The 16,545-nt window shown below is 41.3% G+C and overlaps 2 protein-coding genes across 2 annotated transcripts in view; one reads left to right on the top strand and one right to left on the bottom strand.

The window, feature by feature from the left end:
* The window catches only part of LOC308385627 (uncharacterized protein), a gene marked incomplete at its 3' end in the record, with an annotated part of 121,348 nt that overhangs the window by 41,865 nt on the left and 62,938 nt on the right, over positions 1 to 16,545 (top strand). The gene's annotated exons all lie outside the window — the stretch shown is intronic.
* LOC308385623 (uncharacterized protein) lies at positions 408 to 14,549 on the bottom strand. The gene is made up of 4 exons (XM_080864668.1): positions 14,264 to 14,549; positions 12,723 to 12,828; positions 9,449 to 10,045; positions 408 to 7,984 (listed from the first exon to the last, which is right to left on the bottom strand). Exons 2-4 carry the CDS (start codon positions 12,738 to 12,740, stop codon positions 7,313 to 7,315), a joined length of 1,287 nt encoding a protein of 428 aa, XP_080720794.1. The 5' UTR covers positions 12,741 to 12,828; positions 14,264 to 14,549; the 3' UTR covers positions 408 to 7,312.

Genomic DNA, 16,545 nt, shown 5'->3' with positions numbered 1-16,545 from the left:
GGCTAAGCCCTGGGTGTTTCAAATGTCTGGCTCCACCTCTGATGGGTAGATAAGGCCTTGTGAAGCGTTTCAGCACATTCCCCAAACTGTATCGATACTGTGTCGACACAGTGTTGCTGTTTTGCTCCATACTGACACCTGCTGGGTCTTAAATATCATTGCAGGCAACTGACTTGAGACTCACAAAAGACGCTGATTCAATGACGTAGTCATACGTGTATACACTGTAGGTATTGTACTTTCCATGCAATCATTTTATATCTTTTAGATTTCACATATTGTAGACATATTTAAAATATAGTGTGAAAGACATTAATTAAATTTTTTTTTAAAAAGTAGGGTTAGTATTAGTAGTATAAAAGTATTGTGAATGTAATATTACCCATTTTAATGTAATTGACTCAGAGTTTATTCTAAACTTTTATTCAGAAAAATAATTTTATCCAATGTTTTTGCATTCAGTCTATTGCGTTTAGTTGAGACCATTTCCCCAGCTTTGGAAAACACACGCTCACACTCCAATATCAACGAAATGTAACCAGATGCTGTTAATTGTTTCTTCACTTTTTCCCGACATGCTTGCATTTAAATCGGGCTCCTCTTCTCTCCGTGTACTTGGCCTGTAACACTGCACTTGCGTTCTTTGGAGCGTCTGCCCCCCCTTCTTTCTTTCTCATAATGATATGATCCCAGTTTGTCTTTGCCTTTGTATGGCCGTACGGTGTTTCTATCAAAATAAAGTCTATGGGCATGGATTCTCAGCATGGCTGAAGATGCGGCTCCCATTTACCGATGTGCCATTAATAACTGACGTATGAATTTATCTTGCAGGTCGGATGTAATTGCATCGTGGGCCAGATATGGTCTGCGGGCCATAAGTTTGACATCCCTGGTGTAACAACCTGCTCTGTACAATGAGTCTAGTTTTCCTCGATCATCTTGTAGACTTGCTGTTCTTTACTTTGATAACTGAATAAATTATTCCTTCCTGCTCATGTGAATTCCTCCCCATCCATATAAAACAGTAAACTGATTTAAGGATGTTATAGAAAGTCAACAAGCTGTAGAAGTTGTGCTTTATAATAAATACACAGTATGTGACTGTTTTCAAGAGTCTTTTAACACAAACACTGACTTTCAAGGAATCACTGAGGCCAGTTTTCCTTTGAGGAAAAAAAAATCCATCTGACGCCACACTTGTTGGTATTGCCTGCATCAGTATTTTCTCTCTTCATTATAAGCTATTTGAGTTTGCATCACTGCAGTATTAGATAAAAACCTCAACAAGCAGACGACCCCCTATGAGCAAACACTTTGTGATGGTGGGAAGGAAAAGCAGAGAAAAGAGTCTGTTTCCCAAATCCAAACTGTAAGCTAGTTCGACAGGAGAGAGGCCTGATATCTGAAGGCTCTGCTCTCCTCCAAAAGTACAACTGCAGTCTGAGAGCGACGTGCTCTGTTGGGATCATACGGTACTACAGTATAAGGTCTTTAAGAAATGATGGGGCCTGATTATTCAGGACTTTATATTCAATTCTAGATTTAACATGGAGCCAGTGTGTTATGTTTCGGCTGTGTGCTGGCAGGAGAAGGACCCAGACTGACCAAAGCCAGAGCAAATGTCCAAAACCAAAAAAAAAAAAAAACCAAAAACATGGAGCTCATGAAATAGTGCAAAACAAAAGTCTACGAAAAGCACTGATGCTCAGGAAACAGTCCAAAAGCACCCCTCAGGAGGACGACCCGGAGGACGGCCGCACACGAGACTATCCAGTTCAGGGGGGCCGAAGGCTCAACAGTCCATGACTGAACAGCTCAGGGGGCTGACCACGGAGCCAGCGGTGGCAACGAATCAGGTCAGGAGGCCGGCCACGGAGCCACCGGCCAAGAAGTCCAGTCAGCGGCCTGGAAGGTGGCCACTGAAGCCAAACCAGGCAGGGACGAAGTTTAGCAGGACTAGGCCAGGCAGGACCAGGCGAGGAAGCTACTGGTGGTGGTAGCGCTGCAGGTGAAGGCGTGGAAGCCGCAGGTGGTGGAGCAGCTGACAAGGAAGGTTGCTGGTGGGGCTCTCAGCCGGTCTGGAAACCAAAGCAGGGACCAGCTGGACCTCAACCTCCCTCACCCGAGGGACTGGTACAGGTGCAGGAGAAAGCTGGGCCCGAGCTGCCCTGAGTGCAGGGGCAGGAGGCAGAGAGTGGAGCTCAGGAACATTTTCACTGACAGTTTCTGTGTAAATGGGCTGGTGAGTAGCACACTCCAGGGATAAAGCCATACTAACAGTCTCATGAGATGCTGCCTGAACAGTGTTAATGGGATGGACACAAAAGCATGGTGAGCTGGGTCGAGGTTAAATGGTTCTGAAACACAAAACTCAACTTGATTCAATAGTTTCGCGGCACTGAGTCCAAGCTTCCTAGCCAGTTTTAATATGGCAGATGGCACTCTGTTGCTAGTCACATTTTCCATCTGAGGCACAGAAAAAATACAGTGAGGTACTGGTGGAGCAACACTGGGAGTCTCAGACACAGGAGCAGGATTATCGAGGTTCAGAGGAGTCAGTTGAAAAACCAAAGTGTTCATAGAAGGAGCGTGACTAACCATAGATGAAATGGTAGTTGGTCTGGTACCAGAATGTGAAGAATGTGGCAAACAGTCATTTTCACTCACAAAAGTTGTCTGCTCAGCTGCCGTGGAGCGACAGCGGTGTGAATGCTGCTTTCTCCTGGAAGAGGGAGGAGACGAGCCGTCCCATGAATCCTCCAGCGGACTCGGCTAAAAATCCTCCGGCTCTTCACAGAAGCAGCTGCTCATACAAGATCTACAGCAACACAGAAATATCCATACCTCCAGTAGTGCAAACTGTGTTGATGAACCCAACAGTAACAAAATAAGTTCTGAACTGAAATCGGACTACCTCTTAAAAAAACAAAAAAACCTATCACATGAAATGCAAATGGCTTGGGATGTGGCACAAATACCTAAAACTTTACACCACTGTATCTGAGGATTTATATGGTCGTTATAAGACACTATGCCCCTAATGCTGAAGGACTGGTTTATCTTCAGAAGGCTGGAAGATAAACACTCGCAGGAACACAGTGAGATGGACCGTCTGATACCGCAACAGGGCGGATAGTAAACTAATGTCGATAGCAAACAAAAAGCTTTATTTTTTTATTTTTCAAGTCTCCAACTGTAGCAAGTTGCCGGAGTTTTGGCACAACGCATTGGACATACCCACGTTGACAGCAGCCTCGTTTGTGCACGCAGCGACCAACTTTGTTGTCCAGTCATCCAAGCCTGTGTCCTCAAGAAGTCTCACAAGTCCATCCCTGTGCGGTGCGGTCAGCACCCAGTTCAATCAGTCCAAGAGAGTCAGAGGTAAACTCTCCATTGCTGGACACAGACACAATGTAAATGATGTCCACAGATCCATCGGAAAGCATCCCCCAAAATTCGGCAGACTGCAATTTGGCTCCTAACTCCCCGCTGATGGTGTGATGCTCTGCACGATCTGTGCCCCCTTCACGTGAATGATATGCATGTCTGACATTTACTCCTAGCCACCACAATAATAATATCCTCAGAATATAAATGTGGACATTTCTTCTCAGCTAGCTTGTTTATTAGCAATGACTTGCACCACATTTCAGTGCACTCATTGTTAGCTTCAAGCCACGGCACTTTGAGCCACCTTTTCGAAAGAAGTTTTTTCTTGAGCTCTGGCTCCGAAGCTGTAGGAACACCTGTCAGGTTGAATGAGATGGTCAAGTACGCAAAGGCGCTTGGTAACATAAGTGTCACTACGCATTCATAATTTTTGTCACACATGCACACCTGAGTAGCAGCTAGGTGCATCCCTGTCTATAACACAGTTTAACATGTTTATCTTACTCATCACCAGTGTTTGGTAAGTTACTTTAAATTAGTAACTTAGTTACATTACTAGTTACTTCTATCAAAAGTAACTCAGTTACTTCAAGTTACTCGTTACTTTCAGAGTAACTAGTTACTAGGGAAAGTAACTTTGGTTTTACTCAGAATTCTCTTGTTAATGTGTTGCTTCCGTAACTGGATACCCAGCAAGAGTGCCAGTCTTCTAGCTTGCTTACTTGCCACAAGTGCACTGTGCCACCTACCAATACAGGGAGTGCAGAATTATTAGGCAATTTTTGAGGAATAATTTTATTATTGAACAACAACCATGTTCTCAATGAACCCAAAAAACTCATTAATATCAAAGCTGAATGTTTTTGGAAGTAGTTTTTAGTTTGTTTTTAGTTTTAGCTATTTTAGGGGGATATCTGTGTGTGCAGGTGACTATTACTGTGCATAATTATTAGGCAACTTAACAAAAATCAAATATATACCTATTTCAATTATTTATTTTTACCAGTGACACCAATATAACATCTCCACATTCACAAATATACATTTCTGACATTCAAAAACAAAACAAAAACAAATCAGCGACCAATATAGCCACCTTTCTTTGCAAGGACACTCAAAAGCCTGCCATCCATGGATTCTGTCAGTGTTTTGAGCTGTTCACCATCAACATTGCGTGCAGCAGCAACCACAGCCTCCCAGACACTGTTCAGAGAGGTGTACTGTTTTCCCTCCTTGTAAATCTCACATTTGATGATGGACCACAGGTTCTCAATGGGGTCCAGATCAGGTGAACAAGGAGGCCATGTCATTAGTTTTTCTTCTTTTATACCCTTTCTTGCCAGCCACGCTGTGGGGTACTTGGACGCGTGTGATGGAGCATTGTCCTGCATGAAAATCATGTTTTTCTTGAAGGATGCAGACTTCTTCCTGTACCACTGCTTGAAGAAGGTGTCTTCCAGAAACTGGCAGTAGGACTGGGAGTTGAGCTTGACTCCATCCTCAACCCGAAAAGGCCCCACAAGCTCATCTTTGATGATACCAGCCCAAACCAGTACTCCACCTCCACCTTGCTGGCATCTGAGTCGGACTGGAGCTCTCTGCCCTTTACCAATCCAGCCACGCGCCCATCCATCTGGCCCATCAAGACTCACTCTCATTTCATCAGTCCATAAAACCTTAGAAAAACCAGTCATGAGATATTTCTTGGCCCAGTCTTGACGTTTCAGCTTGTGTGTCTTGTTCAGTGGTGGTCGTCTTTCAGCCTTTCTTACCTTGGCCATGTCTCTGAGTATTGCACAGTCACAACATCACACTCCAGTGATGTTGCAGCTCCGAAATATGGCCAAACTGGTGGTAAGTGGCATCTTGGCAGCTGCACGCTTGACTTTTCTCAGTTCATGGGCAGTTATTTTGCGCCTTGGTTTTTCCACACGCTTCTTGCGACGCTGTTGACTATTTTGAATGAAACACTTGATTGTTCGATGATCACGCTTCAGAAGCTTTGCAATTTTGAGACTGCTGCATCCCTCTGCAAGATATCTCACTATTTTTGACTTTTCTGAGCCTGTCAAGTCCTTCTTTTGACCCATTTTGCCAAAGGAAAGGACGTTGCCTAATAATTATGCACACCTGATATAGGGTGTTGATGTCATTAGACCACATCCCTTCTCATTAAAGAGATGCACATCACCTAATATGCTTAATTGGTAGTAGGCTTTCGAGCCTATACAGCTTGGAGTAAGACAACATGCATGAAGAGGATGATGTGGGCAAAATACTCATTTGCCTAATAATTCTGCACTCCCTGTAGAAAGGAAAAAATAATATGCACATTTCCACGAGAGAAATCCCACGCCTGATTCTATCCTAGCCATTCTATCCTCGCTTTTTACATCCAACACAAAAACTGCAGTCGTGGTGCTTTCGATTGTACTCAGAACTCGGAAATTCTGCCTTCTGAATAGGAAGATGTAGGTAACAACAGACTGCAGATGAGCTGCATACAGAGCTGGACTGGGACAAAAAAATCGTCCCGGGCATTTTGACTAGAGACCGGCCCACCATTATAGGAAAAACCATAAAGCCTTTGAATGAAAATAAACGCTGTTGTGACAGTGATGTACACTGTTCTGATGGTATATATGTATCAATCTATCAATTGTTTGTTGTAAGACTCAGATAATTATTTTTTTAAAAGTGAGACATTTTAAATGAGAATAAGAAAGTATTTCCTTGTGCCCCCCTCTCCCTTTTAATGCCCTACATGGACCCCTGGCAACACTTTGCTAGACCCGCCCCTGCACAGTTACCAGCTGTCAGCTACTTAGAAAAGGATCCTGGTGTTATTTGTCTCTCAGAAACAGTTCATAACTTCCCTTCAACTCATTTATGTCACCTAAAAGGCAAACCTGTTTCTCCATCACCTGTTCAGCTCTGATTCAGTAAGGACATCTCCTGGTTTCATCTTCATGTTTCCCTCTCACCACATAACCAAACCGATATCATGACCAGCAGATTTACAGCTGTGGCTCCAGCAAACATCAGCTGATACTAGAAATTAATATTAAATAAATTCTAACAACAGCTGATCAAGCTTAAACGTGCTGCTGTTGTTTAGCGCGACATCCGCTGGTTTCCTCTTTCTGGCGCAAAGTGGGCGATAAACAAACAAGAGAGAAAAGCCGATCAGCTGATCATTGATCACTTTCACGATTGAAGCAGAAACAGGAGAGAAGAAGAGGCAGCTGTGCAGCAAACACACAGTAACTCCAGCTTTGTGTTTTTTTCATTGTAGCTGAAGTCCGGGACAAACTGTGTTTCTTTTCACCTAAATACGAAACGCGTAATATTTTCTCTGAATACGAGACGATTCCGTTTTTTACGGGACGGTTGGCAACTCTAATAATTAACCTTATGAACAAAATAAAGTTCAACATCAGTAACATAGCACCCACCCAGCTGTATAGAAACTCCGTCATGCTAGCTAGCACGCAGTACGAAAAAGTCAGCATAACGAAAATAAACTCCAACTAAACTTGGTTCATATCTGACCCAGATGGACTGCAGGTCATAACTTCTTACCTGAAGTTCAGTTCACCTGACACTCTCGGACCAGCGGCCGCTTCGGGTCTCTCCTCTTGCCTCCCTTTTCCTTCATCCACCTGCTGGCTTCCACCACTTGCTAATGTTATTGAATCTGTAGAAGCTCCGCGATAGCCACCACACGAAGTAACGAATAACGACCCTATCTAAATCCCAGTAACGAGTAACGCGTTCCTGGTTTTGGCATAATAACTAGTTACTGTGCTCGTTACCACAATAATAACGTAGTTACTGTAACGCGTTACTTAATAACGCGTTAGTCCCAACACTGCTCATCACCTGTTTAATTTTTCTCAGTACACAAGAGGAACATGTTCATTCACAGCTGAACTCTGTGGAGCCTGATCTCAAGGGTTTTATGTCTGACCCTGAAACCGGAAGAGGATCTTTCTGTCTCTTTAGATTCACTGTGATCCAGTGATGGGAGTGATTTCAGCCCTGAGTGATCACGCTGATGTTTGCACAGAGCAGACAATGAGGTGAATGTTTTGGCACATTGGTAACAGTGAAACAGTTTATTAGTAACGTGGGATCGTTTGTGTTTGGAGTATGAACTGAGATTCCTGAAGCTCTTGTCACACTGGTCACAGCTGTAGTTTCCTTCCAAGTGTGTATGTTCATGATTGTTACGATTACCTGATTGTAAAAAGCTTTTGTCACAGTGTCTGCACTTGTATGGTTTCTCTCCTGTGTGGACTCGTTCATGTCTTTTAAGGTTGATTGCAGTGGTGAAGGATGACCCACATTGTTCACATAGGTTCTTTGTAACCTCACTGTGAATGAGTTCATGTTCTTTTAATCTACCTGATGTGGTGAAGCTTCTCCCACATTCTTTGCAGTTTTTCAGTTTGTCTCCAGTGTGTTTACGTTGATGTACTTTTAGGGTGTGTTTTCGACTGAAAGTTATTCCACAAAGATCACAACGAAACTCTTCCCCACCACCACAGCGACGACAGGGTTGAGAACTGGATCCATCTGTGTCGCTCTGCTTCTAAACAAAGACACAAAGACAGTGTAAGTCAGTCCTTCAACATTTTTATCATGAACGTCGCCTGAAATAAAGAGCATCTCTGCAGACGTCCAATTACATTTTACTGTTTCAGTTAACACACTCAGTTTACTGGGCTGCAATAACTACAATACTACCACCATAATACTACAGTAATACTTATTTCATGTTACAGTAACATCTGAGTTACACTAAAGTACTACTATGCTAATATTTGCAGGGTACCAACACAGTGCTACACTACTAATGTAACACTGCAGTAATACTCATTTAATACTGCATTAATAACACTGTAAATGTGCAGTTATAACACTCAGCTGACTGGGACACAAGACAAACACTGCTACCCCCATGACACTGCAATTATAATATTAAATAAGTATTTTAACACTAATGTCTAAAAGCACTAAAGCTATAAATAAGCAATGATACTACTGCTACAATAATACAATACCATTACGTAATGATACAACTTTGTTAACCATAAGAGAAGATTACTGAATGTTTGGTTTTGTGCTTATTTTCATTTGTGTTTTATTTTATTCCATGTACACCTGACAGAGGAACGAGCCGCTGTAAAGAAAGAAGAAAGAAAAGAAAGAAAAGAAAGAAAGAAAGTGTACTTTATTTAGTCCCCGTGGGGAAAATCCCTGTCTGCATTTAACCCATTCACTCAGTGAAGCAGTGGGCAGCCATTGGGCGCCCGGGGAGCAGTGTGTAGGGACGGTACCTTGCTCAGGGGTACCTCAGGGTAGCTGTTCAGGGGAATCGAACCCCCGACCTTCCGATCATGGGGCCACCACTCTACCTACTGAGCTATCCCTGCCCAAAATGCCCAAAAGGCCATTTATGCTGAAATAATAACAATATCATGATATACCAGGAAACTGCCTGAACATTAAATAACACCATCATATCAATTTTCACCACTTTTAGTTTTTCATGATCGTGTAAACAAAAACCATAACTGAAATGAAAATCTGAATCACTCAGAGCTGCTTTTCCATCCATCCATCCATCCATTCACTACCGCTTTCCCTTTTCAGGGTCGCGGGGGGCGCTGGAGCCAATCCCAGCTGTCGTAGGGCGAAAGGCAGGGTACACCCTGGACAGGTCGCCAGTCTGTCACAGGGCCAACACACAAGGACAGACAACCATTCATTCACACCTAGTGACAATTTGGATTTTCCAATTAACCTATCCCCACAAACTGCATGTCTTTGGACGGTGGGAGGAAGCCGGAGTACCCGGAGGGAACCCACGCAAACACGGGGAGAACATGCAAACTCCACACAGAAAGACTGATGGTGGAATTGAACTTAGGACCTTCTTGCTGTGCGGCAACAGTGCTAACCACCGTGCCACCGTGCCGCTAACGCAGTTTAATGAGCAGAGTTGTTCCAAACAGTCAGGCTAAAATGACAAGATAACAATATAAATACATACCTCACAGTAACTGCACTTGTAGAGTCTCTTTCTGGTGTGGATCTGTTGGTGTCGTCTCAGGTAACGTGGAGATTTAAAAGTCTTCTCACACAGGTCACATTTATAAGGTCTCTCCTCAGTGTGGGTAAACATGTGTTGTTGTAAATCTGTGCCTGTTATAAACTGTTTATCACACTGATCACAGCAGTACACAACATGTCTGGTGTGAATGCGTAGGTGTGTATTCCGGCTGTCTATGTGGCGAAAAGTTTTTCCACAAATGTCACAGCTGTATGCCTTAATTCCAGAGTGGGTAACTAGATGCTTCTGTAGTTGGCTACTTTGAGTAAAAGCTCTGCCACACTGATCACAGCTGTACGCTTTAACTCCACTGTGGATGAGTTGGTGTTTTTTTAGAACATCCTTCCAAGAAAAAGTCTTTCCACACAACTCACAACTGAATTGTCTCTCTCCAGTGTGGATGACCTGATGACGTTTTAGTGAACCCTTCACAGCAAAACCCATCCCACACTCGTCACAAGTGTATGTTTCCTCTCTCTTTCTTCTTTGAGGTTTGTCGGCCTCCTGAGAGCGCTGACTTCTCGCTCCATGTTGGTCCTGCAGTGACAGAGATACAAACAGAGGCAGTGAGTGAAATGCAGTCGTGGAACAAACTGAACCTGAACAATCATTATAATTTCCTTTATTTCCTTTATATTTGAAAATATAAAGGATATAATAAAGGCTTATCGTATTATTTTATTATATTATTTTACTGTATTATTTTTATGGATTGGATTTATATAGCGCTTTTTGAGGCCCCCAAAGTTCTTTACAATGCCCTATTCATTCACTCTCACATCCACACAGGGGTGGAGGCAAGCTACAAGGCAAGCTTTTATTCATCAAAATAGATAGAAAAGACCAATGAGACCATCAAATAATTGAAATGCAGTCGTGGAACAAACTGAGCCGACTGTCTTCAGCACATCTCTGAGAAATGGTGTAGGTAACATATCCAAGGGGCACGTAGTTGGTTTCATGTGCATTATTATATCAGTGGGATGGGATAATGAAACCGGTTTAAATTCTGAAAAAAGGAATGAACATGTATGTGGTTCAGAGGGGTCTTGGGATGGGAGCGGGATATGTGCTCAGATATCATTAATTTTTTCAGTAAAGAATTTTTGAAAATCCTCAGACGTGTGTGGGGCAGTCTCAGATATGACTGATGTGGTGGGATGCAAGACAGAGTTGATTGTATTGAATAGAACTTTAGGATTACCAGACTTCTTGTTAATGATCATGGAGAAATAATTTGCTCTTTCTACCTTGATGGTGCGCTGATAGTTATTTAAGCAATCTCTAAACACTTGATAAGAAACGTGAAGCTTATCTTTCTTCCATTTTCGTTCTGCTTTCCTGCATTCCTGCCTGACGGCACGAGTGACCTTATTTAGCCAAGGCTGAGTTTAAAATTTTTGCCGTCTACTTTTTAAAGGAGCAATTGAGTCCATTATGTTGGTACAAGCACAATTAAAACATGCAAGAAGCTCATCAGGATTATTGTTATGAGGAGAACTTTCATCAAAGGTGGCTAAAGGAGATGCAGCGAAGGCAGCTGAGAATTGGGGAGCAGTTTCAGGTGTTATAGGGAGTATAAGAGAGGGGGCCTGGGTTTGTTTGGGGGATGAGTGAGGAATTGGAATATTAAACAAAATGAAATTATGGTCAGACGGACACACATCAATCACTTCAACGCCAATCACTGAGAGCCCGATGACAAGATGAGGTCAAGAGTGTGGCCCTGCTTGTGTGTAGGGCCGTTGACAGACTGGGTCAGGTTAAATGAGTCCAAGAGTTGTAAAAACTCCCTAACCAAAGGTTTAGAGGGGCAACACATATGGATATTGAAGTCGCCAAGGATTAGAAGCCTATCAGTGGTTGGATAGAAAATCCGAAAATTCCTTAATGAAGTCTTTGTTAAGGTGAGGAGGCCTATAAGCTAGAGCACAGAGTACAGGAGAGGACAGATCCAGCAGTTGCAGTTCAAAACTGGTGTAGACACTTCTGGGTAGCATTCTACATTTAAAGTGATCTCTGAAGACTGTTGCCAGGCTGCCTCCACGACCAGCAGGTCCTAGGTGTGTTGAGGAAGTTACAGTTTTCAGGAGTCAGTTCCACAAAAGCAGCTAGATCATCAGTAGGTAGCCAAGTTCGAGTAATAAAGAGAAAGTCCAAGCCATGAGAAACAACCAAGTCACGGTATATGAAAGTCTTGTTCACCACGGACCTTGCATTGACTAATGCCAATTTAAGTGGTGAAGAATCTGAGAATGAATGTGTGACAGCACCAGATGGTACAAATTCCAGATGCTGAATCGTATGGTTAAAAGGGGAATCATAGTTTCTCCATTTGTTCACACAGCCAAGTTAAAACCACGTTAGCCAGCATGCCACAGCCACGAATTACAGCCCAGTGCCAGAAAAGTGTCTTCATAGTTTTATTTTTGAAATACACCAATTTTTATATACTGCAGGAAAAAATAAATAAATATTATAATGCAAATTGCAAAAATTAAAACAAACTATTTCCAGCAGTGCAATATGAGTCCGAAGCATCCCACAAACGACACAGAAAGTCATGAAGTCAAATATAACTTTTAAAAACAGCAGTATAGGCTCACAAGGCCCTGATGGTAAAAGGCTACATTTCCGCAAAACGACATCACTTCCGGTTTCGGGCAGGACATGGAGGACATGCGATAGTTCGCGCTGATGGAGTATGAAGTGTTACGAACAGCTGATCGGATCGGCAAAGCGTGTTTCTGGAATATTATGTCTTTGTTGCTGCAAGTGCTTTTTATGCAGTTTTTGCAAAGCTTTATGTGGAAGGAAACCGTGACTTAGGACAAGCTGATGGCATAAGATGTAAGTACAACTCCTCCGGTTTTCAAAAAGTAGTGCGCTAGCTTACGTGGTTGCAGTGCTACCGGGATTTAAAAACAGTTACACAAAACGGAGCGTGCCCGCTCTGACCGGCTTTAAAGGGTTAATAAACTGGAAATGTAAAGCTTACATGTAAGTCCTCATGTGTTGAAATCAGATATTGGGTCTGTACATGTGACATTATGTTTTTTCGTAAACTGAAAGATGCTGCAAAACAATCTGACGCAGAATATTTAGTGAAGTGATTGTATATATAATAATATACAACACAGTCATCTAACAGGTTGGGAGGATGAGAGTTTTAGACGTGACTGATTATTTGGTGAAACTGTGATATTTTCCTCACCTTCTGTGTTGAGCTCATTGTTTCCTCTGTAGTGACTCAGCTGAGTCCAGATGGCTGAAAATGTTCCTCTGCTGCTCCGTCAGACTCTTCTCCTCCTGCTGATCAGCTGGGACACAAAACAGATCTTTGTTAGGCTCCACACTGCACTGAAGAGTCAAAGTGTCTCATATGTTCATCTGACAACACAAAGTACAAATTTCACTCTGATTGCTTGTAGAAATCTTGTGAGACGTGTTGTGCTGCAAAGTGAGGAAACTCTCTCACTCACTTATACTTCAGGAGGAACTTTGTGACATTGGCTCTAATATTCTAAGCAGCCCTTTACTATGACAGGGCCAGAAAGTCCTATTTGAAGGTTTGGGAGAAGGACCATGTTAAAGGTGGATTGGGGTTTATACACTTTGTTATGATACAGGTAAGGCTGTAAGAGCCTGAGAAGGTGTCCTGAATGAACCTCTAAAACCAGTTTTCAGCTAACGACTCTGCTTCAGTCTGGAAAACAGCAACTACAAGTTTAAAGACTCCATCAACAATTCACACCCAGCAACAGCCTGAACAGCTCCTCCTGTGGTTTCCACAAACAGGGACAGACCTGTTACTCCCCCACCCCACACTTTCAACTCCTTCAGCCCCCCAGTCCCACCACCTCCACCATTCCCCAACGACCACTGATCAAAGCTCATTGATCAAATGCTGTGATTGCAGCGACTCCCCAACTCTCTGTGAATGGTACTCATTGCCATTGATCAGCGGCCTTTGATTAATGAGCTTTGATCAGTGGTTTCAGTGCTTTCCTTCCTGCTTTGACTGCAGCTGTGTTTGACACAGGAAGACATTATTACATTTGTCACGATTATACTTTATTCTTTTTGGGGGAAGTGCAGCTTTAAACCTTCATATGATTCAAGTCAACCCAACAAATCAATCTGAACGATCACAGGTGGGAAAAACTTCTGTAGATAAAAAAAAAAAAAAAAAATTCAATCCACAACATGATTAAAAACATGATTTCTCCAAATCACCAAGAGCTGCACATTAACCACCACAATATATTTTATTCTCTGTGCTTTCAAATATGAACACTGTTTACTTTCATCTCTGTTTCATTAGTTTTTGTTAACATCTTCCTGTGCATCACTTTACAGCAGCCACACTCATTAAAATGAGACTTTGTAGGAGTTCACTTCCTCTCATGTGTTCATCCACAGCAGCTGGACAATAAAGTTTATTGTGACCCTGATACTGCAGCAGATCGCTCTCATCCATTTCCTGTTATCACTTCAAATAGAAATGAGGCTGTAGAGGTTTGGTGCAGGCAGAAAAACAGCTGCAGGGACAATGAAAAGACTTTTCTGCTCCAACTTCTCCCAGCATGCTGAGCTAATGATTAGTTGGTGTTTTTCTCCAAACACTCTCTCACTCTTCTCTCAACGTGTTCACAATAAACTGTGAACAGACACCGAGGAGAGCAGCAGAAGACCTCATTCAGGAGCTAAACTCAACATGAACTGAACTCACAGTAAAGTTAGCTCGGTGCTTACCTTTAGATGAGCCCACAAACCGAGAGAAACTCCGCGATGAAGCTGCAACTCTTTCCAAACACAGGAAACAGATCAGGGAGCAGAGACCCACGTGGTTCACGCTGATCTCGGCTACGATCCAGGAGACAAGGGTGGGCAGATCGATGCAGATATCGATCCAAACGGTGGTACTACTTTATTCTCTTTGAATGAAAAAGCAGCTCTCTCTGCAAACACCTCTTCTCGTGGAGCGTCCTTACTTTGTTCCGCTCTGTCACTACCCGATCCGTACCGGAAACCCGATCGGTACCCCGCATGCGCAAGTCTTACGTCACTTCCTCTCTTTGCCAACATTCAATATATTTGAATGATCGGATGACACTACATTATTCCTAAAAGATGAAAATCAAATCTCTATTGCTATTGAAACAATCTCCACATTTTCCAAAGTTTCTGGATTGTACTTGAATATTCCTAAATGTGAACTTATGGCGATAAAAGAATGTTCGAAAACAGCTTTGTGTAACATTCCAACAAAACAAGAAGTTTGTTATTTAAGATAAGATAAGATAAGATAACCTTTATTAGTCCCACACGTGGGAAATTTGTTTTGTCACAGCAGGAAGTGGACAGTGCAAAAGTTATGAGGCAAAAATTAGAATACAATAAGAATAAATACAGTACACAACTGTACAGAATAGAATAAAATACTATATACAGTAGAATAAAATAAAATAAATATACAATAAGATAAAAATAGAATACAAATACAAATACTATATACAACTGAGTAAAAATACAACGATGACAGAAAGGATTATTTAGGTATCATAATAACCAAAAATCAGGAAAGTAGAATCACTCAAAATTTTTATCCTATTCTAGAGAAACTCAAACACAGATTTAATCAGTGGCTCTTAAGAGATTTGTCGTTAAAAGGCAGAATATTAATAACTAAAGCAGAAGGCATCTCTCGTCTTACATACGCTGCATTGGCATTGCACCTTGATAAAAAACTTATAAAAGAGGTTGATAAGTTACTTTTCAACTTTATCTGGAAAAATAGGACACACTACATTAGAAAAACAGTTCTTATGAACTCCTATGTCAATGGAGGACTTAATGTGTTAGATTTTAACACTTTAAATAGCACATTCAAAATAAATTGGTTGAAGAATCTAATTACTAATCCTACTTCCATTTGGAATACTATACCTGTGTTCATGTTTTCTAAGTTAGGTGGCACTGAATTTTTCCTTACTTGTAATTTTGATATTGATAAAATCCCTTTAAAAATCTCTGCTTTTCATCGTCAAGCTTTTTTAGCATGGACTCTTATTTACAAGCATAACTTTAGTCCACACAGTCATTATATCTGGAATAACAAGGATGTTTTATTTAAAAGAAAATCTCTCTTCTTAGATAGTTGGTTTAGGAATAACATTATTTTAGTCAACCAATTATTTGATTCAAATGGTACGATTTTCTCCTATGAAGAATTTTGTTTACATTTCAATTTAGCTATAAATTGTCATGATTATACCAAAGTATTTGGCTCAATACCATCAGGGGTTTGTATGCTGTTTAAGAATCAACCTAATATCACTTCATTCCACAGGCCGTTGGCATCTCCCATACAAACTTTTGTTGGCAAGATTTGCTTTTCTAAGCAATCTAAAAACAGCAATAAATCGATTAGAGCTTTATTTCAGAGTACCATAACCACGCTACCATATGTCATTTTTTTCTTGAACCAGCTGTCAGATGGTATTATGTGGAACGAAGTTTGGAAACTCCCTAATCAGTTTTTAATTACCAACAAAATTAAAGATATTTCTTATAAATTAATACACAGAATTTATCCTTCTAAAGATTATCTTCAAAGCAAATTCAAATTAGACATTGATACAAGCTGTAGCTTTTGTAAAACTTCCAAGGAATCTACTATACATCTTTTTTGGTTTTGTAACCTTGTACAAGATTTTTAGCAGAGTTTATGTGTTTTTATTTCAGAAAATATATTTAAAGGATTTGTACTGTTTTGGAAATATGTTTTGTTTGGTCTACACAAAAACCAAAGACAATTACACTTTGATAACAGATATATGATTAACTTGTTACTTTTAATGGCTAAATTTCATATTCACAAGTCCAAATGTTTAGGAAGACATCCCTCTTTTTATGTATTCTCCTTTGAACTTGTACAGAATCTTAACTCAATTAAGAACTCCACTAACCCAAAAGCTATAAAAACTATTGGTGTTTGTGAAAAAATCAAGATCTTTCAATCACTTTATTCTTTG

Source organism: Rhamphochromis sp. 'chilingali', assembly GCF_963969265.1.
Source record: "Rhamphochromis sp. 'chilingali' genome assembly, chromosome: 18".
NCBI classification, from domain to species: Eukaryota; Metazoa; Chordata; class Actinopteri; order Cichliformes; family Cichlidae; genus Rhamphochromis; species Rhamphochromis sp. 'chilingali'.
The sequence above is the reverse complement of the archived record's forward strand: the minus strand, read 5'-3'. Positions and strand labels throughout refer to the sequence as shown.

Coding starts and splice junctions, on each gene's coding strand:
- LOC308385623 (XM_080864668.1), bottom strand. Junction 7,985..9,448: donor ACAAGTGCAGTTACTGTGAG/GTATGTATTTAT, acceptor GTCTTTGTTTAG/AAGCAGAGCGACACAGATGG.